Genomic DNA, 27,164 nt, shown 5'->3' on the forward strand with positions numbered 1-27,164 from the left:
GTCATCTTTTCAGCGTTTAAAAAGGAATGTTTTTGTTGATTTTTTTTTTCTGAGTTTTTGTAGTTTTTTTTCAACATTTGTCACTTTTTTCAATGTTTTTTTGTCTGATATAGAAAGTTTTTGTAAACGGGTCAAATTTTACCCAACAGGAGGGATATACACACACACACACGTGTGTTTATTGTCATACTTAAGTAATTATATAATATTAACATGCCTTACCTATAACTTACTTCCATTGGCCATAGGCCAACTTCCCCCTGACCCTCTCTGACGTCTCTCTAAATCTACCTGTCAGTCAGTCAGCACCAGGCCACACGGTGCAGGTGACAGGGATAGCAGAGGGGATGACAGGACAGGACAATGTGGACATACCCGGTGAGAGTACTTTCTACACAGTAACCAGCATACATCGCACTTATCTTTATGAATGGTATACTTACTTGTCTATTCTAACTGTCGGTTTCCACACACTGTAAGTTGTGTGTGTGTGTGTGGTTGACCTGTTGCTATTTCCGTCAGGCTGCTACTTAAATGGCTTGAGATGTGACAGCAGGTTGGGATTTAGTTGGTGTTAAGTTAGAGAATAGTAAGGGTTGCCTTTAAATCCATAGTGTTTATCATTCCAATCAAAGGCTGTTTAAAAGATGAATCACACATTTTGTTCTCAGAAACAGGAGCCATCTTCACATTTGGAAAGAGCAGTTTTGCTGACGATGTGCCTAGTAAATTCTGGTTGAAGAATGATCAACCAGTACACCTGTCTTGTGGAGGAGAGCACACTGCTGTCATCACAGGTGCACACAATCTATGGACATTTTAATAATAGATAGTTATCCTGTGTGTGTCCATTGATTAATAAAATAATAATAATTGTAGAATCAAATGATTCTTATGTCTGCAGAAAATGGCAGGCTGCTAATGTTTGGTGGTAATACGTGGGGCCAACTGGGGCTTGGATTCAAGCCTGTTACCAGCAAACCTGCCTCTGTCAAGTGTGAGTTACTTTACGCTGAAATGTCAAATCATTTTCATTTTCATTGTTAATTAATATGCAAATTATATTATTTTGATAAAATGTAGGAAAACACTGAGAGGGCCTAAGCTGACGTCTTTAAATCACTTGTTTTGTTTTAACAGTGGTGGAAGGCAACTAAGTACCTTTACACTGTACTTACTATATAATTTAAGCTACTTGATACTTGTTGTGTCCATTTTCTGCTACATTATTCTTCCACTTCACTACAGTTCAGAGGCAAATACTATCTACTTTTTTACATTACTACATTTATTTGACAATTTAGTTAGTTACTTTGCGATTTCCGATATACAATACAATCAACAAATACATTGCGATATATTGTTGTAGGTTAAGAAAAGATAAAAGTTTATTGATCCCTGGGGGGAATTCACAAGCTGTATATAAAGTCAGTTAACTCCATTTACCAGCTGCAACATCAAAGTGTCAATTAATCTAAATATAGACTAAGGGAGAATTTTATTCTTGGTATTTTATTTTCATTTTTAGTAGCTATAATTGTGTTTTTTTTCTTTCAGCCTTGAAGTCTGAGAATGTGAAGCATGTAGCTTGTGGGAGAGATCACACAATTGTCTGCACACGTAAGATGATATCAACAAATACATACCAGCGGTTTCCTTACACCAACATTAGTTGTATTTAAATTAGGTTTTGTATGTTTTTAGGGCAGGGTAGTGTGTTTGTTGCTGGCAGTAACCAGGAGGGGCAGCTCGGTTTGGGCCACTGCAACAACACTACATCCTTTCACCTGCTGCATCCCTTCTGTGACCGTGCACCAATCAAAATGCTTTCTGCAGGATGCAACACCTCAGCTGCCTTAACAGGTGGAAGAAGTGACAATAAAGTGATGAGTACTGTTAGCCAAGATGCTCTGGCCAAGGCCCAAACTGTATGTGTGTGTGATGTTTGATTTCCCACACTCTGTGTGTGTTGGTAGAGGACGGGAGACTGTTCATGTGGGGAGACAACGCGGTGGGTCAGATTGGTTTGGGGGACGAGGAGTTTGCAGCGGAACCCAGAGAGGTGGATGTTAGGGAAGCAGTGATATGGGTCTCCTGTGGGTACCACCACTCAGCATTTGTCACAGGTACACAATCCAACCAAACACAGCACCAGACATTGTTTGAGTGTTCATTTACAAACCTTCAGATACCAATGTTGTGTCGGCTTTGTTTTTAGTGGATGGAGATCTCTACACGTTTGGAGAGAGTGGGAATGGAAGGCTTGGTCTCCAGGTGGAGCAGCTGGGCAATCACAGAGTCCCTCAACAGGTGCAAGGGATTCTGGGTCGTGTCACCCAAGTGTGCTGTGGAGGGGAGCACACTGTGGCACTCACGGGTAGGTTAACAGCACAGACACTTTTTATAGTTTCACTATTTATATTTGACATAGTAGAAATAGTCTGTTAGTCAGTGGTGGAAGAAGTATTCAGATCCTTTACTTTTGTAAAAATGTAAAGATACTTTGTGAAAATACTCCATAACAAGTAAAAGTCCTGCCTTTACAGTTTTATTTAAGTAAAAGTATATTATCAGCAAAATATAATTAGTATCTGAAGTGCAAGTACTTTGCAGACAGACCTTTTTATGATCGCTTATGCTTTAACATGCAGCTTTTTAAAGAAATACTTCTCCCCCGTAATGATAGTTTGTAAATCAATTACTCACCCCGTGTTGCCTTAATCTCTTTAAGAAAACACTGTTTTCTCGCATGCCTCCAGGGTGAATGAAGAATCCCAAAACTCCGAAAAGTCTTGATGAATTAACAAGTGCAAAACTATATCAGAACAGAACATGTGTCTACAAACTCCCACACAACTCGTGCAGTCCGACGTCTACATAGCAAAGAGTGCGCCTGTGCTAGCGTGAGAATGTTTATGCGGAAGTGTTTCAATAGTAAGGTTTTTAACAAAAATGTATGTGTTTGGGAAGTACTGAGCATACAACTGGAGAAATTAGACTTGGATTATACTGCACGAGAACTCTGACATGATGTTAATCAAAGTAATACATTTTATTGTTTCTGTTTTGCTGTGTTAGAGGAGAACGTGTACACGTTTGGCAGAGGTCAGTACGGTCAGCTGGGCCACGGGACATTTCTGTTCGAAGTTGATTTGCCAAAGCCACTGGAGCACTTTTGTAACAGCAGCATCAAACATATCGCCTGTGGAGAAAACCACACCGCTGTCATCACAAGTAGGCAATTGATGAGGCTCATTGTGATCAAAATAATACTGCCTGTTTTTCTTTCTATGTATTTCTAAGCATGGAAATTGAAACTTTATTTAATCCGTTTGTCGTTCTCCTCCTCAGAAAGCGGGTTTCTCTACACGTTTGGTGATGGTCGTCATGGGAAACTGGGTTTAGGGGAGGAGAACTTCATTAACCAGTTCAGCCCGACACTCTGCACACGTTTTGTCAAGTACAATGTTCAATTAGTAAGTGAATGTGATAAAAGGGCCCAGGGTGGGTGGAGGATGTTGTCCATGAAGTTCAAGGTGGTCCACCTGTGTGCATGTCAGTAACCCCCCAAACTCTCTGGCTTTAAATGCTCTTTAAGTGCAGTCCACCTTTTAAATGGTATGTCCTGTATGTCTGAAAGTAAATGAGTATAAAGTGTGAGAGCAGACGGTACACAGTAATAAAATACATTGAGTCCATGTGTTTTCTTACGTTTAGGTGTCATGCGGTGGTAACCACATGCTGGTACTGGCTACACCCAGACCACCAGAGAGCCAAGAAGTGGTGCCAGGAGAGGATGTCACAATCACAGAGAACGTTTTGGAGCCAATTTACACAGAAATTATCCTGCTGGACCCTTTGATTGATCCTAATCCACTGGTCCCACTCTCGGCCTTCTCTGCTCGAGCCCGGCATAGGGAAAAAGTGAGAACCTTCACCTTGGTACTTGTTTACTAGAGTAAACAAGGTTCTTAATGGCCTCTCAATCTAAGTAGTTCCTAATTTCAACCATTAGCAGCTGTGTACACAGGTGTTACACAAATATACACAAAAAGAGGGATTGTTGCGGTACTAAATTGTTAATTCTTTTTGTGCAGTTTCAGTCATCAGATCGGTATCAAACACTGACACTCATGCTAGCTACAGTGGCTATGAAGCTCATCATCTCCAAATGGGCAATTTGAGCAAATACTTAAATGTAGGGCTTCAAGTAACGCTTATTTTACATTATCCATTATTTTTTCGAGTTGCTGATCTAAAATGGAATTCAATGAATTCTTCATTTTTATTTGGATAATCCATGCATTCATCTGTTCTGTTTATCTGGGTTCAGGTCACATATCATTGGGAATAGTTGTTATAGACTGCTGGGAAGTACTTAGAAATGGGATATTATAAAAAATCATTCTAGTAATTCAACTGTTTTTTTATTATACTTGCACACTTTAACAAGAAAGATTTTGAAACGGGTATTATTTTGTTATTTTGCATTCTATGTGGTATTAAAAGGTCTTAAACAGGTTTTAACTGAACTTGGTTGACCCTGCAGAAAGTTTGTCTCATCTTTAGATAATTGAAATCACATTTAACTCCAGTAGGGTGCAGTGTTACACCAAGTTGTAAATCTACTGTAGTGTGTGTGTGTGTGTGTGTGTGTTGTGTGTGTGTGTGTGTGTGTGTGGGGTGTTGGTATATGTGGTTTACGTGGACAAAATACCTGACATTTCACCTGGGCTCCGAGGACCTAAGGGGATTACAGGGACTATGCCAAAGTCCCCGTAAAACAGAGCGGAATTGCATTTTGTAGTGTCTAAACTAAGTGCTTTTTGTGTAAAGCACTTTGAATTGCCCTGTTGCTGAAATGTGCTATACAAATGAAGCTGCCTTGCCTTGCCTTGCCTTGCCTAAACAACTCAAATCCTCTTTTTCTTCAAAGTCCTAATATACCGTAGACCTGATTTTGAGTGTATCCCAGTGTATCGGAAGTGCGCCGCCACTGCTGAGTTCTAGAATTGCAGTTTCATACACATTTCACACACACGCTGAGCATTCGGCCGGGCTGACTTGTGATTGGCTGGTTTTCGCGCGTAAGCGGTACCACCCGGAAGTCGATCTCAAGACCTGCCGGCGTTTGCCCGGAAATATCCGAAGCTGCAGAAAGACGTCCTTGTTTACAACTTAAATAGAGGAAACCCGGAAAATGGGAGCCAGACGTCATGGACTTACTTTGGGATTAAATACATACAGGTAAGATTTATATTTGTTAATATAGTTGCATTTATGCAATACGTTAAAATGCTATATTTACAAGCATACGCAGCAATGTTAGCTGAGCTAGCTTGAGTGGCTATCAACATGTCCTGCTCATTAAACCTCCGACTAAAGAGGTGGAGGACAGCAGGTAGACATGAGGACAGGACCAACAGTGTCACTACTTCAGTTTTGGTCATTTTTAAAACGAAAGCTAGCTAGCTCATTCAAGTTGCGCTATGGCTGCGGCGCGTGGCCCCATGCCGCTCGTTGAGCCTTGTTTAGCGGCTCCGTAGCTACGGAGCTCCGTAGCTAGTTTAGCTACTTTTTAGTGGTCCGGCCCGGTGTTCCGGTTTAACGAGAGTCCGTGTTAACTGGCGACCGTCAGCCAAAAGCATCTGTTGTTGTCGTAGTGACGACAGCTGTTAAAAACGGGAAGAGAATACGTAGCTGTCCGCGTGAATGCCTTTTTGTTAAGTTGTCATTAAAATGTTCAACATAACGACGTGTACGTTACCTCTCTGGTTTGTCTTTGGAGTCTAGTCTGGAGTCTAGTCTGGAGTCTAGTCTGAGGAAACCTGTCCGTCCCCTTAGGAACGTGGTTTGCTGTTAAACAGGAACACAGCGTTGCTCTTCCTGTTAATGTCTAACACGTTGTATTAAATACACCTATTCGTCTTCAGAGCCTGTTTAAGTAAACACATGTCACCAGTGATGTAGTGGAGGCTAGCTACCCCTTTCAGACATGAAGTTGCAGGTCACCTAGCTACCTTTTCCCATTAGTGAAATTCAGGACATATTGTCTGATAATAACTGGATGTTAGTGACAAGGATCTCCCTTTGCTAGTCAGCTAGCTAGTTATTGTTGTCGCTCTAGCTGTTCGCAGTTTCGCGGGTACGGTAAACGTTTCTATGGTAACAGGCAGTTTGACCAATCAGAAACGTTGCTGTTACGCTTAGGATTGTGGGTAATGTAGTTTTTCTACGTAAGATAGTGGATAATTGTTTTTCTTATAATGTTACAAGGTTGATATCATACAGACTTCTAGCTTCATCAGGAGCAGAAACTGGGTCAGTCTTCCTGGGATGGTTTATACATTATGGCTGATAATCTAAATTCTTATGGAGAAAATCCATGGAGTTTTTACTATGTGTGTATATATTAAAAACTAATCACCAACTATTTTGATAATTGATTCATTGGTTTGAGTAATTTTTTTAAGATAAAAGTAAAAAGGTCTTTGATTCCAGCTTGTTAAATGTGAATATTTTACACATATTCTTGTTGTCTCTGTTTTGTCATTTAGTAACTTTATAGATTTCAACCATATAATTCCTTCTTGAGTCTTTTTAACAAGAACATTGATTAATGTATGAACTGAATAACCATTGTGTGACCTATGAGGGAACAACCAGTGATAAATGACTATAGCAATGTCATCAAGATACACCAGTAGATCGTGGCCCACCTTATCGGTGATTGCGTCGTGGTCCACCTGATTACAGAATTTATAGTTTACCCACCTCTTTTTTTTACCACTACACCACTGCATGTGACGTAGAAAAGTATTTATCCCTTTTAAAAGTAGAAAAAATAAATGTATTAACTGTGATTCGAACTCGTAGCTGCCTATGTGAGTAAATATATAAGTTTCAGGGTCTAACGCAGCGTAGTACGGTACAGATGCAGAACAGTTAGCATGGACAGTCATCAGACAGGAGCGCAGGCAGCCGTACTTTAAAGGCTGTGAATGGGATAAGGGTTTTGAATTTCAGAGGTTTTTTGTAGTTCATTTCAGTCATCTGCAGCTAAGAACTGGAAGGAGTGGTGACCAAATGAGGTGTTAAGTAGCCTCAAGGTTGTTGCTACTAACACAAATAGCCTATATAATTTATATTAAGGTTAGTAGCTTCAGGCTACAGTGGTCACAACTGGATCTGACTGCCTCCTGTTTTAAAGATATGATGAATGACTTAGCTGAGACTTGTTATTTGTTTAGTCAGAGATGGACATTTGAGTTTCAGGTGTTTTCTTTTTTCCTTTTTACCGGGCCTTGATGATACTGAAGAGGTATATCGTCATTACTGATATGGTAATATCTTACAAAAGTTGTTAGTGAGTTTTAAAGCAATTTTTCCTCTGTCTTTCTGTTAATGCTGGACTGTTTTATTTTTATTTTTTTAATTCAGATGTCAAATACCCTCTGTAGGACTTTATCTTTATTGTCCTTTTGTCTCTGTTTCATCTTCTACAGCTGACTACTGAGAGCACATGCATCCATACAGCCGTCAGCCGACCCAGACTAGTCCAGAGCTCGGCCCACTCACCAACGTTGAACAGGTAAGTTATATCTGATGTACAACTTAGTGAAGTTACTTGTGGCCATATGTTAAATCTACCAACCTATTTGAATGTGTGTGTGTGTGTGTGTGCTGTCGCCTTATATGTGGTTTATGTGGACAATGATTTACAAGGACGTTGTCTGAACATGCTTTTCCAAGCTTCAGTCAGTATATTATCTGAGTGTATGTGTGTCAAACGTTGAACCCAACACAAGTATGTCTTGGGAGGACGTTAGATTTTAGAGGGTCCTTTCACCAGATGTGATGTAATGTTATGTTGTTTGGTTACATGTAATGGATAGGCACCTTTTATTAGTTATTCTGGGCTGCAACAAGTCAGCTTCTGGCACTGAGGCTAACCACAAATTCCCTTCTACAATTTAAAAATTAAATAAGATATATCTTCATGTAGGATATAATATAAATAAGCTGTGTATAAATTGGAGGCTATAAATAACAATAAAATACAATAAATAGTAATAATATGTACAAGTCTGATGGTTAATGGTATGAAAGTGCCCCTCAAGTGCTTAGAGGCAGGCAGCTCACTGAGCCTATGGCTACACATGCTCCTGAATGGTCTCAGCTCCACACACAGGAAGAGAGGGGTTGTCCTTTAGTTTTCAGCGTCCCTTTCATCTGTCTCTCACTGCATCCACACTGTCTAAATCCATCATTACCACAGAGCTGGCCTTCTCAACAGCTTGCCCAGTTAGTTAGTACCACCAGCCCTGATGTCACATACCCAGCACACCATAGCAGAGATGATACTGACCATTACAGACTGGTAGAACCAAAACAAAGAAGTCATCAAACGCTATGTTATACCATACAATGAGCATGCCGTCCGTTAAGCCTCGTTCAGCGTCTACGTAGCTAGTTTAGCTTCTTTCGAGGATCTATCCCGGTGTTCACTGTAACTGATAGACCCAAAATTGGAATAAAAGAAAGAAAACACTGACCAAACAGAGTCGGTAGTCGCAAAGACAACCAGAGCCAGCGCTGCTCAGACCTCAGAGATGTTTTAGAAAGCCGTATTTTACGATGCTAAAATTACTGATTACTTACATGGAGTCTGGTGGGTTTAACGAACGCAATTTTGCGGATTTTATGCTTTAAAAAATGATCGTAATCTTTAACAGAAAGGTCGGCCTCCTTAGAAATCCTTTCCATAATGTTGTCAGACACATTAGAAATATTGATGATGTCCTCTTTGGGTTTCCTGGTCTGTACTAAGTTGATTAACAGGTGGATGTAACTGCCTGTCTGTGTCCACCTGTCTGTGTCCACCTGGCTGTGTCCACCTGGCTAGCTTTAGTCTGGACCTGGAAGCCTTAACTTTAACCACAGGGTTTGTTTTAGAGAATTAAATACTTTTGTAGAGAAAAATATGTCTATATTGAATCTAGTAAGGCTGTAGTGGATGGGACTGCCTTTTCTCTTGTAGTTTTACATACTTTTGACCATTCTTTGACCGGTCAGTTGCATTTTAATTATTTGAATAATTCTAAAACAGCATCACAGTGATAACATTTCATGTCATAATAATCTGTAATTCATATTGACCAAAGAAACCAAATTTAAAAGGATTTACAAACCCAATTCACAATGTGAATCCCACTACTGTTACATGAAGAAAGAGAACATGTAGAGTATGATTATAAAGAGAAGAGAATCAGACAGAATATTTATCATTTTAAGATTTTATCCTGGAAAGCTAAACACAGCTGCTGTTAGTTAAAACCTGTTTTCTTGCTACCTGTCTGTTATTTTTGGATGATAACACTAAGCAGCATGGTCTATGAAGCCTACTAGAGATTCACTCCATTTGGTTTTTGATTAGAGAAATTATCTGATGGGGTCATTGACTTTCCATCAGTTGTAGGCAGGATGTAGTTTAGTCTGAATGTGGTCCAGCACAGCTGGAGATTAAAGCAACTGTCATCCTCCTGTTATGTAGTAAAGACTGCCACTAGCCTGGTACTTTGTGTTGTTGTAGATGTTGTTACACTTTTTAATGTATTCTTAAAAGAATCAAAATATGCATGGGGCAGTTATGAGCACATCATTTGGCTTCTGTCCAGATGAGAATTGTAAGTTACTAATTTACCCAGACTTATATTTTCTGATCATGCTTGTCCCAGTGACTATTATAATAACGACAATCACATTTGGTTATTTAGGCTGTGACAGCGGAAAACCGTAAACATGCAGCGGCGTGGACACATTAATCTAAAGGATGATGCAAGATTTTATGTTACTACTAAAAGAGACAAAGTGGGACTTGAAATCAAGTACATCAAGGCTGTAAAAGGTAAGTTAGATCTTCTGTTTAATTATGATTAAACTTTAATACATTTCACTTTTTGCCACTTATTTGTTGTTTTGTTTTTTTATGAATTAGGTCGTGGCATCTTCACCCCTGTTCCGTTTGAAAAGGGAGACTTTCTACTGGAATACAGAGGTGATCGGATAAGCAAGAATGTGAGAGGAGACACAGAATTTCCCAGGACCTGCTCAAAGTGTTCATGTTTGAGTTCCGTTTTAATGGAAAACTGTGGTGGTAAGTATATGTTACTGGTTAATCTAATCAGAATTATATGACTCTTTTTCTCCCTTCAGGTTATTTTACATTGCATTAGTGCATTGCTTTCTGTCAACGCTAGACTGTTTTATTTGTTTTTTTCTGATTCAGATGTCAAATACCATCTGTAGGACTTTCTCTTTATTGTCCTTTTGTCTCTGTTTCATCTTCTACAGCTGACTACTGAGAGCACATGCATCCATACAGCCGTCAGCCGACCCAGACTAGTCCAGAGCTCGGCCCACTCACCAACGTTGAACAGGTAAGTTATATCTGATGTACAACTTAGTGAAGTGACTAGTGAGGTTGTTACAGTTTAGAGGGTCCTGTCACCAGATGTGATATAATGTCAATGTTATGTTGTTTGGTTACATGTAAAGGATAGACACACTATTAGTTATACTGGGCTGCAACAAGTCTGCTCCTGACACTAAGGCTAACCACAAATTCCCATCTACAATTTAAAAATATAAGGAAGGTATATCTTCATCTAGGATACACTATAAATAAGCTGTATAAATAAGATGCTATGAAGAACAATAAAATACAATACCATGAAATAGTATTAATATGTACAAGTCTGATGGTTAATGGTATGAAAGTGCCCCTCAAGTGCTTAGAGAAAGGCAGCTCACTGAGCCTATGGCTACACATGCTCCTGAACTGCCTCAGCTCCACACAAAGGAAGAGAGGGGTTGTCCTTTAGTTTTCAGCGTCCCTTTCATCTGTCTCTCACTGCATCCACACTGTCTAAATCCATCATTACCACAGAGCTGGCCTTCTCAACAGCTTGCCCAGTTAGTTAGTACCACCAGCCCTGATGTCACATACCCAGCACACCATAGCAGAGATGATACTGACCATTACAGACTGGTAGAACCAAAACAAAGAAGTCATAAAATGTTATGTTATACCATACAATGAAAGTCTTCCTTTACCCAAATCTTCGCTGACTGCTGTAGCTTCACTGACTGCTGTAGCTGTAGCTTCACTGACTGCTGTAGCTGTAGCTTCACTGACTGCTGTAGCTGTAGCTTCACTGACTGCTGTAGCTTCACTGACTGCTGTAGCTGTAGCTTCCCTGACTGCTGTAGCTTCACTGACTGCTGTAGCTGTAGCTTCACTGACTGCTGTAGCTTCACTGACTGCTGTAGCTGTAGCTTCACTGACTGCTGTAGCTTCACTGACTGCTGTAGCTTCACTGACTGCTGTAGCGCTTACAGACAAAAGTAACTTTTGTTAAATTGTGTGTTCAACAGGATCGGTGTCATTTGTGTCGTCCACAGTGGATGAGAGTATACCTCCCTCTGAAGGTAAGATTCAGATTCAAGAGGTTTAATGTCTTATGTACAGAACAGTGGTTTATACCATACAATGGAAGTCTTAATTTGCCCAACTCCCTTAACAGAACAGCTCCAGCAGTCAGTACTGTAGCTTCACTGACTGCTGTAGCTGACTAGGAATAAAATCAAAGACCAAAAATGACTTTGCAGTGTATTCTACACATGCCACAAAACTGTAACATCCACAGTGGGATTCTATCCAAGGAAATTTATGCACATCTCTGTGTTTTCTGTCTCAAAATGCATAAATAAATAGCCCTACATTTAACTGTACTGCACTTGTATGAAACATCTTATCTGCAGGGAATGTATTCTGAATTTGAGATAAAAGTAAGTTATCTTCTTCTCTTCATATGTTCACTCAATCGTCAAGTGAGTATGTTCTATTCTCTTTTGACAAGTTGGTTAAAAGACTAAAAATGAATTGGTCTGAATGACTGAGTCTCAAATGTCACAAAACCTGGAAAATTACCAGGGTAAAAGTAGTATTAGGCTGATTGTGGTTGTTACATAATTAATGTGTTTTTCAATATCAAGAATAAACTTTAAGACAAAGTTCCTACACTATTTATTTATATATCCCTATGAAATCAGATTTAAACTGAGAATCAGACCTTAAACCTCAGTCTTTTTTCATTTAAAATACAGTGTTGAAGTATATACCAAAATAACTTAAGACATGTTACTAGTTGTAGTACTAATAACTGTGAACTTAAAATGAATTAAAATATCAAAAGCCACTTAAATAGATGAACAGCAAAGACATTCTAAAAATGTTTAATTCTGATGACTTTAATACATACTTATGTGGGCTAGTAAAGTTGGTGAAATGACATTGAGTGAGTGATCAACTGATACCCAGAGTGAATTATTAAGAAATGTAAATTGCAAATTCTTGCCAACTGTAGCATTAACTGAACTCATGTTTTGATGGCTTCAACATTTTGTTGTGATATGGTTTTTTTTCTTGTTTGTCTCTTTTCCAGGGAATTATGCTGATAAAGCGCATGGATCCAGAAGAATTGCAAAGAAAGTGTGGTCTAAGGCTGAGGGCGCCGCAGTAATGCAACATTTCAGAAATCATATAAGCAGAAGAAAGATGGCCACCAAAACTGAATGCAGTCCCTGCAAACTGGTGAAAGACCTCGTGTTGGCACAGAGAACCGTGCAAAATATATAGATATATATATTATATAAATATAAGGGACTTCGAAACAGAGGAGTAGCTTCAAAGAGGCAGTCCCAAAAAGATACGATTTAAATCCACTGACGGTTGTGGTGGTGTTTGTTTTAAAAAGTGTTACAAGTTGTTAAAGTGTTATAGGTTGTAATGGTGTTTTAAAGGTTCAGTACAAAAATCCACCAAAACAAACGGCACAGTTTTATTTATTTTTCTTATTAGAAACCATGGGCCTTTTGAAGTTAGGTAACCCCCAATTTCCACAGGATACGTAACGGCTGCATGACGGCTCCGTGCTCCGCCGTTCACATTTTTTGCAGAATGGCAGTGGCCATGACTGACAGCTGAAGTCACAAGGACCCCAAAACCCCAAAACTACCACCAGTTTCCATCCAGAGGAGTAGAGGGGAACAACTCTGTGTTGTTTCCAAGGTGGAGTGCAGGGAGATATGATCCACCGTGAGCATGGTGTATTTTATTTTGAAAATGAACCGGATGTTTTAGAAACTAACTGGTGGTGGTTTTGTGGTTCTATTTTTACGTGATCTCGCGGATCCTTGAGACTTCAGCTGTCAGTCATGGCCGCATCCGGACCTGGTGGGCGTTGAAGGACGGCGGAGCACGGACCTGACACGCAGCCGTTCTGCAACCGGTGAGAATTGAGTAAAAAAAAGCTAAATTAACTGGTCATGGCATTTGTGTTGTGTGACAATTTATTGTTTAGCTGTTCTAGGCTGCTATCTGACTGTTGGTCAGTGTTACCAACTGACAATGGTGGTTGTTTGAGTTATACAATAAAAAAAAATTAAGTCCCAATATTCCTTCGTGATGTCAGGTTAATGTGTGTTTATGTTAATTAGCAGGTATTTAAAAAGTGATGTCATTGTCCCTTTAAAGTCCCAGTAATGTTTTTTGGTCCTTATAAGCCGCATATTTGTCAAAAGTGGAACTGTCTCTACAAACCACCATAGTTTTAGGGGGGGGGTGTATCGAGCTCTGAAGGGTGTATCCGAAGTCTAAAGTGATGTGAATTTTTTTCAATTTTTTTACAGTGTTTAAATCAAACTCCCATAGCTCTAGGACCTCAGGAAAGGGTAGTCCACCTAAACCACACCCGGGCCTGTTTGGACAAAAAGTCTGGCTAAACCACAAAAACCCGTATGTGTGTGTGTGTGTGTGTGTGTGTGTGTGTGTGTGTGTGTGTGTCTTTTACTCAGTAATGTTTTTGCTGTTTTTCCTGTCCTGTCTTTTAGGGAAGCTCTGTGGAGCTGTTTGGGAAGACGTTTCAGAACCTCCCACGTCTAAATTCTGGCTTTCTCAACATCTCCTGGCAAACATCCAGAAATATCCCCAAATCCCCTAAAATGCTCTCAAAGGACTTTACTACCCCTTCCTCATCCCCCAAACCACAATCAGAAGCAACACTAAGCCCACCACTCTCTCCCAGATCTCCAGTGTTACCCTCTGAGCCAACGAGCCCACGTTCTCAATCATCCAACACCTTTCAGAATAAATCAAGTAAATCAAAGTCTAAATCCAAAGAACTACATCCTCCCTTACTGTCACCAAAGTGTATAACTAAACATAACACCCCAGTATCTCCAAAACGGACGCCAAAAAAAAGACTGAATAAAACCACTGAAAAAGCCTTCATTGAAGAATCTCCTCTATCACCTAAAGAGCCCTGCAGCCCCACCAGACCCTCAAGTGATAGTTCAAAGAAACATCTCAGTGAGGAAGAGCATCCTGTCTCGCCACAAACAGGTATTTTCAACCTACAACTTTAACAAATGGTAAGCAGAGTTTTGATCTTGTGTTAGATACTGTACAGTACAGCCGTTAAATTAATACTCACATTGTCTTATCTCTTTCAGAGAGAGAAACAACTCAGAGCCAATTTGTCATAGAAGAGTTGGAGGAGAAAGGAGTTGACTCTGACTTTTTGCCAAATGTGGTAAGAGATGTTTGGTTTGACTTTGAAAGAGTAGAGAAATACAATAAATTGTCCACAGACTCATAAACACACAGTTAGTTGAATGTTATTTTCCTCTTTAGGCTTCTTGGTTGTGGTTTAGATTATGTGCACTCCAGAGCAGGAAGCAGCACTGTTGAACGCTCACTGACTTTTCCAGGAAATGTGCATAGCTCAGCATACATACTGAATGTGTATGGGTCTGTGTGTGTCTGTTGAGACATTTTCCATTTAGTATAATACTTGAATTCAGTGTTTTAGTCTTTTGATTTTTCACACTAATTTGTTTTTTTCCCCCAAGAATATGTATTATGAATCTCCTCAAAGTAGATTCAGAGATTAGGAAAGAGATTAGGGAAAACAAATGTGTTTGGGCTCCAGCCTCAGATACACAAACACTCACTCAGATACACACACACATACACATACAAAGTTTGCAGGAATCTTGCCACATTGTATTAGTAGTTCCACAGCCAATGATGAAGCAAGCTGTAAACTTTCCTGCGTAGTTGTGTGTCAAAGAGCAACATGTGCTGTTTAGTAATCTGTACTTTAACAGTAAAAGTACTGCGTTCAAAATTATATTTACTTTATAACAACAAAATGTACTTAAATTATCAAAAGTAAAGTAGTCATTATGCAAAAAAACATGGCACAAACTTGATGGTTTATATTGTATATGATATGTAATTAAGTCCTGCAAACCTTGTTTTCTAAAAACAAGTGACAACATGTTACAGTAAGGATATCTATTTTAATCATTAAAAATGATTTAAAAATTAATTTCTGTATCTTGAGACAAGAACGAATAAGGTAGTTTACTAGAATTGTAAAAAATAACTTTTCAGAAAACACAAGTTCATTGGCATTTAAACATATTGGAATATTCTTACAACACTGGGAGATTAATAAATAAGGCTGTAAGGACTCGGTTGAGTGATTGAAATTACTAAATAAGATGTTTTTTGGTGCTAAAATATTTATCATTGTTACGACCGGGCCCCTTGTTAAAGAGGGGGGCGTAACATAAACAAGGATGAATGTGGAAAATCAAAGACAGAGGGCACAAGGTTGTAGTAAATTAAAGGAAGTTTAATCACTTCAATAAAAAAAACCCCAAAGAGAGATAATGGGTGCTGCCTAATAAACAAGGATTATCCTAAACAAACCAAAGAAGCACGCCCCCATTACTTATTAAATATAATACAGATAACAAAAGACCAAAAAACAAAGGCTTAACAAAAAATGGTTTTAACTAGCTTTCTAATAACATTGTTTCTAGAAAAATAGTTTCTCAAACAATCTCTAGCACAATAGCTTCTCAAACAACACTCTCTAACAAAATGTTTCTCACACAATCTCTAGCACAAGGGTTTTTCTCAACAATCTCTAGCACAATGGTTTCTCAAACAACTTCTAGCCAATGGTTTCTCAAACATCTCTAGCACAAGGGTTTCTCAAACAATCCTAGCACATGGTTTCTCAAACAATCTCTAGCGGGGACCGTGTGGCAGACTGACTGAACGTTCAGCCGCCCGGACTGAAGGATCCCAGCTCTTTTAAACTCTCCCGGTGTCGTTGGAGGATGTTGATTGGCCGGATCTCAGCGCCGCGCCAATCCACAGCAGGGCCTGGAACAGGGAGTGGGCGGAGCCATCACCCACCAATCCTCCCCCGGGCAACCACACAGACTGATTTACTCTCTGAAACACAAGTGCTAAACTATCCCAAAAATACAGGAGACGTAACACCCTCCCCCTTAAAATGCAACCCCAAGACTTGAGTATCATAACAGAACACATAATAACAGCATCACAACCTAGAAAAAGCATCAGCTCCCACATTGTCGGGCCTTTCTTATGAAGTATTTTTAAGTTGTAATCCTGCACAAGCAAGCCCAGCGCTGTCCGCTGGTTGGGGGTGAACATGCGAGACAGGAAAACAAGGGGATTATGATCAGTGTCACAACGACGGGCAGAGCAGTAGATCCTACATAGACTTCAAAATGCTAAAGAGTAACAACAGAGCAAGAGTTTCCTTTTCAATGGGGGAAATAGTTGGTTTGGTGTTGTTGAACTTTCGCGAGTAAATGAACAGGATGATCACTCCACCATCCCTTTCCTGTAACGAACAGCCCCTGCACCCACCGCGCTGGCGTCCACCTCAAGTGTAAATGGTTTGGAAAAGCTAGGCGCAGCGAGCAAGGAGAATGACTGAGCAACGCTTAACCTATCGAATGCAAACCTGACATTCCTGAGTCCCACGAAGTCTATTTTAGGACTTGTTAGACTGGTTAGAGGATGACAACACTGGAGAAGTTACGACAGTAACTCCTGTAATAACCACCCATCCCCAAAATTGTCGCAACGCTTTCCGGTTTTGGGGATGGAACAATCTCTAATAGCGGCACTTTAGCCTCAATAGGTCGCACCTGACCCTGTCCTACCTCTGTCCAAGATACGAACGGTAGCTCTCCCAAATTAAACATTAGCTAATTTGGGTCAGCGTGGCGCGGGCCAAACGTTCAAGACCTTCCCAACACCTCATGTGTTTTTCCATGTCTCTGCATAAACAACAATCATCCAAATAGCGTTACATTTGGGCAAGCCTACAACACAGTGTCAACTAACCTCTGAAATGTGCGGGTGCATTGCACATCCCAAAAAAGCCAAAACCCTTGTATTGACAGAAGTTATCAGGGGTAAAAAAGGGGCAGAAATTTCAGCGGCACGGTCCGTTTAAAGGTACCTGCCAGAAACCCTTAATAGCCCTATTTTTTATGACAAACTGGCGGCACCAAATTGTCAATACAGTCCTCCATCCGCGGGGGGGGATACGAATCTTTGACTGTGACGGCGTTACTTTACGGAAGTCTGTAATGAACCTTGGAGTCCCATCGGGCTTAGCTTCCACCAAACAAGGGGAACTCCAAGAGCTGGCGCTTACAGTGGCTAATCCGTTTTTTTAAGGAGATACTCTACCTCCGTTTCATCATTTTCGTTTAACGGGTTAAACGCGTAAGCATGTGCTTAATCGGACGCGCATCTTGCACGTCTAGTCATGTTTAAGCACTTTAGTGCAGGACGGAATATACTGAACAACACTGGTATCGCTAACTAAACTCTCATATCCTCTTGTTGTGCTGCAGTTAAATGTACTAACTGTGTCGACAAGTTATCGAGTGCCGCTGAATTGGGAAGACGCGCAGCCATAAGGGGGTGGGACATGTTATCGTCTTCAAAAGGGAGTGTCAGTCACAAAATGGCAGCAACCCTGTGACAGGTATGAACAGCAGACGAAGCTGTAACATCAGCTGTATGATAAGTTTGAGCATTTACATGAAAAACTCGGGTTTTGCGTCTACGGTCAGGAGTACTAAGCACATAATAGTGTCCCTAAGTGGGGGTTCCCTAACAACATAAGGTCCTGCAAACTTGCAGATAGGCCTGAAGCCGAAATGGGCAACAATGCCAAAACCTGATCTCCGGGTTTAAAATGACGGCGCACAGCTGAGCGGTCGTAGTAAGTTTCATCGTGGTTTGTGTTTTCCCTAAGACTGTCTTTAGCGGAGCATTAGCACCCGCAAACGCTCGCGGAACTTACGGACATATCAGTATTTCTGTTTTGGGAGACGCTCACAGAATAATTTTGATCATGCAGAGTTAAGTGGCCGCGGGGCTTGTGAGCAAAAACAAGTTCACCGGGCTGGAATCCAATAGATTCTTGGACTGCATCCGAGCGGCAAAAAAACACAACGAATCCCCTCATCCCACGTTGTCTGTCTCTAAAAATTTTCCGGAGCATGGACTTTAATGTCTGATGCCACGCTCTAGAGCGCCTTGGACTCAGGGTGGTAGGCAGACGACACAACATGCTGTATTTTAAAGTTTCAAGATCTGGTTGAAAAGTCCGACTGGAAGTTAGACCCTTGGTCTGTCTGAACACTTCGGTACCAAACGTGGAAAAAACTTTGTCAAAGCTTTAACAACTGAGCTAGCGGTGATTTTTCGAAGCGGAATGGCTTCTGGAAAGCGAGTTGCGGTACCCATAATAGTCAGCAAATATTGATTCCCGTTTTTTGGTTCGAGGCAACGGACCAACGCATCAATAATTATGCGCTCGAAGGGCTCCCCAAATCACAGGAATAGGATGTAATGGCGCGGGAGGGACAGCTTGGTTAGGTTCCCACAATCTGCACACATACAATTTCGACAATGTTTAGCAACGTCCAATTTTTAGCCGGAGGCCAATAAAAAGCCTTAGAATAGAACGATAGTCTTTTTTATCCCCAATGCCCAGCCCATTTACCTTCATGTGCCACGGATAACACGTTTCTGTCGGCAAGAAACAGGTACCACTATCTGATAAACTGAATCACTATTTGAATCATTAGTCAACAACGAGCACCACTTACGAACCCCAACACATCACCATCAAAAAGGTATGCTACTTTCTCACCTGTTGCTCTGCTGTCACTCACCACTTTTGCATAACAGTCCGTCAGTGTAGGATCCACTTCTGCTGCAGTTCACTGAAATGGGCTCTGGTGACTGGGAAGTTTCTCTCCAGCTAAACATGGCAAAACTGGGGCAGCTGTTTGCAGTTGCCCGTCGGGCCACATTCGAAGATTCGGTTCCAGGACTCTCAATTCCCCTTGGTCCAGAAAAAATAGAAGGAAAACATTGTGTCAGATAAGGGTACATGTTTTGTGTCCTTTTCAAGCTCTCGTGCACGCGCACGAGTAACAGCGCAGGCCGAAAACAAAATTTACGGAGCCTCATTAAGCTGCTGGGTCACAATACCGGGGGTTTTGGTCTAAGACTTCCAAAGGGGCGTAACTTTACCTCCAGCGATATTTACCATTAAGACCATTACACCTTGAATTGGCAGTTCGTCGCACAACGGCAATAGGGAAATGACCTGTGACAAGGGGAGACCGGTGTAAATAAGTGTACGGGTCGCGGCACATACCCATCTCGACTCCCGGAGTATAGCACTAAAACCACAAGCAGAATTGTTAGAAAAAGGCAAAGCTTGTGCAAGATTACAGACTGTGAGCAAGCAGTATCTCGCAATACACGCACAGAACATTCATCACCTGTCTCCCCCGTTAGCGCACTTTGGCGTCAAACACAAAGGGCTTAAAACAATCATCAAATTGGGTGAGCTAATGAGCGTGTGTTCACACAGCCAGATCTGCTTTGATTAACCCCCCTCCTTTTGGTTGAGTAGATCGAGAAGACTGATCCCTCTGTTTCAGAACGTGCAATTAGCAAATCACATGTCCTACTTATGACGTTAAAAACATTCCCTTTCCTCCTTCTTTGGCGGAGTACAACCGTGGCTGAGTTCGTGGAGGGGTCGAGCACGACTGGCTGTTCCACTGGAACAAAAACCGATTTTGTGTGTCAATACATACTCTCAGCCACATAGCAGCAGCAGAAATGTTTTTTTTACCTTTTGTTCATTCAGGATAAACACAATGCATCTGGAAACAAACTTTTTAAATCTTCCAATAGAACCAATTCCCTTAAAACACTATAATCAGTGACTTTACAAGTTTGGCACCACTTATCAAAAAAGCGCTGCTTTCTCAAAGGACAAACTCGAGGGGCGTCTTACAGAAGTTTTTCTGTGATTTCTAAACTTTTGTCTGTACGCTTCAGGCACGAGCTCATAGGTTGGGATATCGCAGATTTCACAGTCCATAATCTAAACCTCTCTTCTACAGGTAAGGAAGCGTAGCAGCTTGAGCCTTACCATGGACTTCACTGAAGTAGGAGTGTCCAAACCTCAGGTGGCCAGGCAGTGCCCTAGCATTCTCTCAAACACGTTAAAATAGGAAAACAACCTCGCTCTCACGGAATGTAGGGACAAAAGATACATTTTACCAATATCAAATACTATTTTTGGTATTTTGGGAGCAGTGGGGAGGGGGATGCCATACCTGAACCTTGGAGCAATCTGCCCTGCGTCAGAGACTTTCCCTCTCAGTCGACGCAGCCTCACTGCCCTTTTCAGCCTCAAACTCCAGGGGCTTTACCTCCAACTGGAGCTGCATCTGCCCCTGGTGCTCTTTATCCTGACCTCCATTTGCAAACCCGGGGGAGGCGGACTTTCACCGTGCCTCGTCCCCGGAGCCAGTACCGCTCTGCGGGGATGGGTCATACCTGGGGGAGGGGTAAACAGGGGTTTCTCCAGCTCACCTGCCCTGGCGCCCTCCCTGGAGACTATGGGAGTTTCAGCGTCTGTAGGATGTTGGCAAAAGGTACAGCAGGCTCTGGTTGTTCAGTTACCTCCAGTACCCCCTTATCCACCAACCACCAATAAACCCCATCTCTAAGTTCCTTTTTTACCAGTATTTAGATATATCAAGACTGAAGTGAGACACTAAAACTATTAGGTCATCCTTCCTACAATTGTGAAGTTGGGCAGAGTAGGTTTTCCAAAAATTTCCCAAAAAAAAACTTTTCTGCCATGGTGGGACTCAAGTAGCCAGCTGCCCCTTCCTGTTAACCAATTAACCTTTATCAAACCACACTACCCCCCCAATACCGTTTTTCTCGTTTTTCCACATTCTCCCAATTTTTTAATTAATGTAGGGCCAACCAATTAATCCAAAAAAGTCAACCATTACCAAATTAACGTAGTAGATCCCGGGCGAGCCCCCATATGTTACGACCTGGCCCGTTGTAAAGATGGGCGAACATAAACCCGGATTTAATGTGGATAATCAAAGACAGAGGGCAACAAGGTGTAGTAAATTAAAGGAAGTTTAATCACTTCAATAAACAAACCAAAGGAGATAATGGGGCTGCCTAATAAACAAGGATTATCCTAAACAAACCAAAGAAGCACAGCACCCCTTTAAATTATTAAAATAATACAGATAACAAAGACCAAAAAAAAAAGGCTTAACACAAAAATAGGATTTAACTAGCTTTCTAATAACAATTGTTCTAGCAAAATAGTTTCTCAAACAATCTCAGCACAATAGCTTCTCAAACAACACCTCTAACAAATAGTTTCTCAAAAAATCTCTAGCACAATGGTTTCTCAAACAATCTCTAGCCCCAATGGTTTCTCAAACAATCTCTAGCACAATGGTTTCTCAAACAATCTCTAGCACAAAGGTTTCAAACAATCTCTGCACAATGGTTTTTCAAACATCTCTAGCAGACCGTGTGGCAGACTGAACTGAACGTTCACCGCCCGGAAATGAAGGACCCAGCTCTTTTTAAAATCTCCCGGTGTCTGTTGGAGGATGTTGATTGGCCGGACTCCCAGCAGCCGCGCCAATCCACAGCAGGGGCCCGGAACAGGGAAGTGGGCGGGGCCATCACGCCAGCCAATCCTCTCGGGGCAACCACAAGGGGCTGATTTTCATCTCTGAAACACAGTGCTAAACTATCCAAAAAAAACAGGAGCCCTAACAATCATTTTAGAAGCTGTTCATAGGATTTTTAAGCAAAATCTGAGTAGCCTACTACTAACTAATACCTAGTAACTTCTGGTGTCAAAAACATGAAGTGAAGTTTAAAGTAATATTTCAATCAGGAATGTAAAAGTAGCTAAAAATTTAAATACTCAATACAAGTACCCCAATATTGTACTTACTGCTTACTGGTACCTCAATGTTGTATACTGGCCACAGCCATGCCCTGTACATAGGGCATGGCTGTGGCTGGGTGGCCAAAATTAGTGCGTTTCGTAATTGAAACAGGAAGTGGGTGTAACTTGAGTGTACATCGTCCAATTGGCTGGAAACCTTTCAGGATTCATAAGACGCTAACCTTGACGACATATAAAGGCAGATAAAAGATACGGAACTTAGAATGTGTGGTCTACTTGTTATGATACTGAGCCAGCCCCTATACTTTAACCACGCCCATGTGCTGAGATTGGTTTTACCCGCCCCCTATAAATTAACCACGCCCATTTTCATAACTAATTACCCGTTTGATGTAGAGTCTTGTGTGAGGTATCATTGAACTCTAGTAATAATAATATGTCATTTGTCATGGTTTGGCCCGCCCCCTATGTTTAAGCCACAGTCCCTTTCATAACTGGTGACCCATTTAAAGTAGAGTCTTGTGTGAGGTATCATTGAATTTGGCATAGAGTTCCCTTTTCATTGGCGACAATTTGCCACACCCCATATGCTTAAGCCCCGGCCTATTTAATAACAAATGAGCCGTTTGATGTACACTATACAGGGAGTTCCCTTCATTGGTGACGATTTGCAGTGTTTGAGCAAATGCACGGTCACAAGGAGCGGCATCTGCCAGTAACCGTGACGCGCATAGAGAAGCGAGGGCTCCCGTCCAACGCTGCCTGCAGCTTTAATTGAACTTGCATTTAAAAGTCTGTTACGACCGTCTGTTTTCCTATCAACTGGGACTGACCCCCAATTAACCACCATCTGTTTATCTCCAGTGCATATGGAAAAATAAGGATTCTCTCAATTGTCACCATGGTTTCCTTTACCTCCCACACACAGCTGTATTTAAATCTAGTGACAGATTTTTTTTGTTACATTGTGTTCTTTATGCCCACCATACACATACTTTAAAGATCTTGTTTTTATTCTTTTCAATATATATTTTGTTTAAAATCATACTGTACAAAAATGGATTTGTACATGATGATGGCATTCAAAATATACTTTATACTGGCATTGTATTTCCTTTTTATGTATCGTTGCCAACCTACTGATGTATATTTATAATTTTTTTCAAACGATTTTAACTGAATAACATCTACACAAAACAAAAACTACTGAAACATATCTCCAAACAAATTCTAATTCTGTGTTGAGTGTTGTCATAGAAACCGCTTCTTTAAACTAGAGACAACATGCATTTGGCAGTAAAACACATAAAACATCAAATGCCACAACTACACAGGCAGCCATGTTGATTGCAGGCTTACTGCTGTGCTGGTCCAACTTTTACTTTTCTATAACATGCTATTATCAGGCATATGACCTTTTTCTGCCTGTATTTTCTTTTTTTTCCGACTAAATCCCTATTTCGCTGTGATTTATTATAGGAAAAGAAGAAAGGCCGAGCTCTTAGAAAAACTACGAAAGAGGCAGAGTTGTTTGCCAAACGGCTCCAGTTCAATGGGAAGGCAGAACAAAATCCTCTTAAGGCCTCACCCACAGGGCTTCTGAAAGGCTCTTTAAAGAAAGAAGTGTATCCACTGAAGAGCTTAAAGAGTCTGAAAAACACATCTAAAAAGGTTACATCTGAAGGCAAAGAGAACATCACCGTGCAGTCCAATAAAATCAAAGCTCATGAGGACGGAATAGCTCGAAAGGAAACTTCCCATTTGGAATCACCAAAACTATTAGCATCAAGCCCAAAAACTCCAAAATCTTTCCGGAAGACACTGACACAGCAGAGACTGGCGGCTGCAGTGAAGGAAAATGACATAAGAAACAGAAATGTGAAAGAAAGTATTATAAACCAAGAGGATATGAAAGCCAGTGCTTTAAAAAAAAACTTCATTTCGACACTGAAAAAGGATGAAAAAAAATCATCTGCTTTGGTCAAGACATCTTCTGTTATGAAGGTCACTACAGGAAATGAAACAACCAGCATATCTGTCCAGAGGGGAAGTTCATTATCAGTAGAAAAAGATGCAGAGATCGAGAGTGAAACCATTGATGTCAAACCTGTTGAAGTGCAGAGGCAACGGGATTCACAGCAATTCATATCGACTCCAACAAAAGATTTTCACAAGGTTGAATCTGCACTGGGAAGAGGTCAAAATAAGAAAAAAGACACCACACCCGCCTTCATACCAGCTCAGGTTGATTCTAAGAAATCCAGAAGTGTGAAATCCATTCCTGGGAAAGTTAAAGGGAAACCGAATGAGATCCAATCCACACTAGTCAAAAATCCAAGTAAAGGTGCAGGAAATACTCCAGTTAAAAGTGAAAGTAAAGTTAAAGTTGTGGGAAGTCAGTTAAAGAAAGCTAAAAAAGTGAAAGGTAGAACTACAGATAAGCAGAAGATACCTGAAGGTGACAGCGCTGAAGTAAAGGGCCATAAGAAGGCAAAAGAATATAAACTGAAGGAACCAGGGGGAGGCGAAGGGGATGAAATCAGAGTTAAAGGAGAAGCTGACTCTGAAGATATTACGAGGGCTGAGCCAAGGAGTAAGCAGACTGAAGTTTCCACACCTATTGAAGTTCTGTGTAACCCTATCTCCTCTCAAAGCACCCAGAGAACAGAAGTGATTCCCGTCAGTGGTGCCAAATCCCCACAAGGCCCCAAACCTGTTGATAGTGATCCGCTTGTGTCTGGAACACACAGAGAGGATGCTCAGAGCCTGACTGAAGAGAAGCCAATATGGGGGGAAATCCTCAGTACCGCAGCCTCTCTTCTTCCTGTTGTGGGGATAGCAGGTACAGCTCTGAAAGGCCTTAGCGATGCAGTGACAAACATAGGGGGTTTACAGTCTGACAGTGACACAGTTACCTCTACACCACCCAAAACACCCAGTCGAGTGAAGCAATTCACAAAACAGAGTGCAGTTATGCAACCTTCCTTTTCCTCGACATTGTCACATTTTTCTTCAACAGAGGCGTCAAATCCAGAAGAACAAAGAACAGAGAAAGATGTTCAGGTCACGAAGAATGTAGTTCAAGAAGAAGAACGTAATGATACCCTTCAGTCACAACAGGGGCTGGTGAAAAGTGATGGGAATGAAGACATTTCACAAACAGAGGGAAAGAACAGTGGCTCAGATGTGGAAACTTCCCAGCAAGAACATAAAGAAGATAAGAAAACCTACAAGGATCATAAGGGAGGAGAAACAGATACTGAAGATGAAGAAACAAAGAAAAATAAAGAGAGTGGAAGCCATGTGGAAGGCAGAGAAGAAGATGAGGAGGAGGGAAGTGAAAGTAGCGATGACTTAGAGGAGGAAAAAGATAGTGTTTCTGTAGATGGCGAGGAAGAGAAAGATAATGAACTTGCAGAGGAAGATGGTGAAGAGGAAGACGGAAGTGCGAAGAGTGATGTCACAGAGGCTGAAGAGGAAGAAGAAGAAAGCAGTGAGGAAACAGGTGGAGGAGGAAGTGAGTCTGAGGAAAGTGAGGCCTCAGAGGAGGAGGGAAGTGAAAGTGAGGAAGAGAATGAAGAAAGTGAGGTGAGTGAGGATGAAGAGGATGAAAGTAGTCAAGAGTCGGGGAGCAGCAGGAGCAAAGAGTCAGAGGAAGACAGAGACGAAGGTGACACTGCAGAGTCGGACTCTGAAGAAGAAGAAAGTGAGGTTGACGCAGAGGAAGAGGGTGAAATGGAGGAAGAAAAAGATTCCACTGAGAAAGATTCAGAAGAAGATGAAGAAACAGATGAGAGTGAAGGGGAGGAAGATGAGGAACAGGATGAAGTGAGTGTTGAAAATGAGGAAGAGGAAGACAGTGAGCTCGATGAAGATGAGGAAGAGCTAGATGAAATGAGCGATAAAGAAAATGAGGAGGATGAAGAGGAGGAACAAGAGGGTGAGGAGGAAGAAGAAAGTATGGAGGAGGTAGGAGAGGAAGAGGAAGAAGAGAGTAAGGAGGACGAAGAAGAGGAGGATAAAGAAGAGAGTAAGGAGGAGGTAGGAGAGGAGGAGGAAGAAGCAAGTAAGGAGGAAGAAGGAGAGGAGGAGGAAGAAGAGGGTGATGAGAAGGAGGTAGAAGAGGATACGAAGATTACAGAGGAAGAAAAGAAGAAGAAGAAGAAGAAGAAGGGTGAGGAGGATGTAGCAGAGGAGGAAGGAGAAGAAGAGGAAGAGAGGGAAGTTGAGAAGGAGAAAAAAATAATGAGAAAAGAGAAAAGTATTGTGGCTACTGAAAAGGAGATGGAAGAGACTGATGATGAGGAGGAGGAGGAGGAAGGAATTGGGGAGGAAGAAGAGAATGAAACAAAGATTAAACCAAAAATAGAGGGCAGACTCAAAAATCAAAGAGAAGAAACAAAACAGAAACAACCTAAAGGAAAAAAAAGTAGTAAATCTGAAGAAAATGAAGATGAGGAGAGCAAGGCAGAAGTTAACAAAGTAGGTAAAGAAGAGGAGGAGGAGGAGGAGGAGGAGGAAGAAGGACTAGAGAAAGAAGAAGGAGAGGAGGAGGAGAAGGAAGAAGGAGATGAGGAGGAAGAAGAGGAAGAAGAAGTGGAGGAAAAGGTAAAATCATCTAAAACAAAAAACATACAGAAGTTGCCTCCTGACAGAAAAGACAGACAACAGAAGGAAGCACCCAAACCGGCACCAAGAACAAAGCAGAGAGCTGGAGTGAAGAAACAAGATGACTCTCAGCAGTTCTGGAACAATGTTCTACCTCAGTACCTCGACCTGCAATGAAGGTCATGTATGAGTATCAACCAGTGTTTAACTGAAGGGACACGGACTCAGCACCACAAGTGTTCTGCAGTATGACCTGCTAACTGTGAGTAAGACTCAACCAAAGTGGAGGCTGTCTGTATTTTTTATATTGTC

The 27,164-nt window shown here is 41.2% G+C and overlaps 1 protein-coding gene and 1 long non-coding RNA gene across 5 annotated transcripts; both read left to right on the forward strand.

The window, feature by feature from the left end:
• The first annotated feature begins 266 nt into the window (after positions 1–266).
• Positions 267–27,146, forward strand: rpgra (retinitis pigmentosa GTPase regulator a). Of its 3 annotated transcripts, none has more exons than XM_032529126.1 (14): positions 267–378; positions 672–797; positions 905–997; positions 1,558–1,620; positions 1,705–1,863; positions 1,977–2,126; positions 2,219–2,377; positions 3,079–3,234; positions 3,352–3,476; positions 3,718–3,924; positions 13,954–14,464; positions 14,575–14,654; positions 23,724–25,394; positions 25,437–27,146. In XM_032529126.1, the coding sequence occupies exons 1-14, from the start codon at positions 348–350 to the stop codon at positions 27,027–27,029; spliced, it is 5,124 nt and encodes a 1,707-aa protein (XP_032385017.1). In that variant the 5' UTR covers positions 267–347; the 3' UTR covers positions 27,030–27,146. The 3 variants fall into 3 exon arrangements, with proteins under 3 accessions (XP_032385017.1, XP_032385019.1, XP_032385020.1); XM_032529128.1 differs by having other exon boundaries at positions 304–378; positions 880–997; XM_032529129.1 differs by lacking the exons at positions 267–378; positions 672–797; positions 1,558–1,620; positions 1,705–1,863 and having other exon boundaries at positions 909–997.
• LOC116697811 (uncharacterized) lies at positions 5,114–13,905 on the forward strand. 2 transcript variants are annotated; one of them, XR_004334043.1, is made up of 7 exons: positions 5,114–5,247; positions 7,506–7,591; positions 9,777–9,907; positions 9,998–10,156; positions 10,354–10,439; positions 11,437–11,490; positions 12,507–13,905. It is a non-coding gene; the product is annotated as an uncharacterized LOC116697811 (long non-coding RNA). The 2 variants fall into 2 exon arrangements; XR_004334044.1 differs by lacking the exon at positions 5,114–5,247 and adding an exon at positions 7,305–7,321.
• Positions 27,147–27,164: the final 18 nt, after the last annotated feature.

The sequence above is a fragment of the Etheostoma spectabile genome, chromosome 11, assembly GCF_008692095.1.
Source record: "Etheostoma spectabile isolate EspeVRDwgs_2016 chromosome 11, UIUC_Espe_1.0, whole genome shotgun sequence".
In the NCBI taxonomy this organism is placed as follows: Eukaryota; Metazoa; Chordata; class Actinopteri; order Perciformes; family Percidae; genus Etheostoma; species Etheostoma spectabile.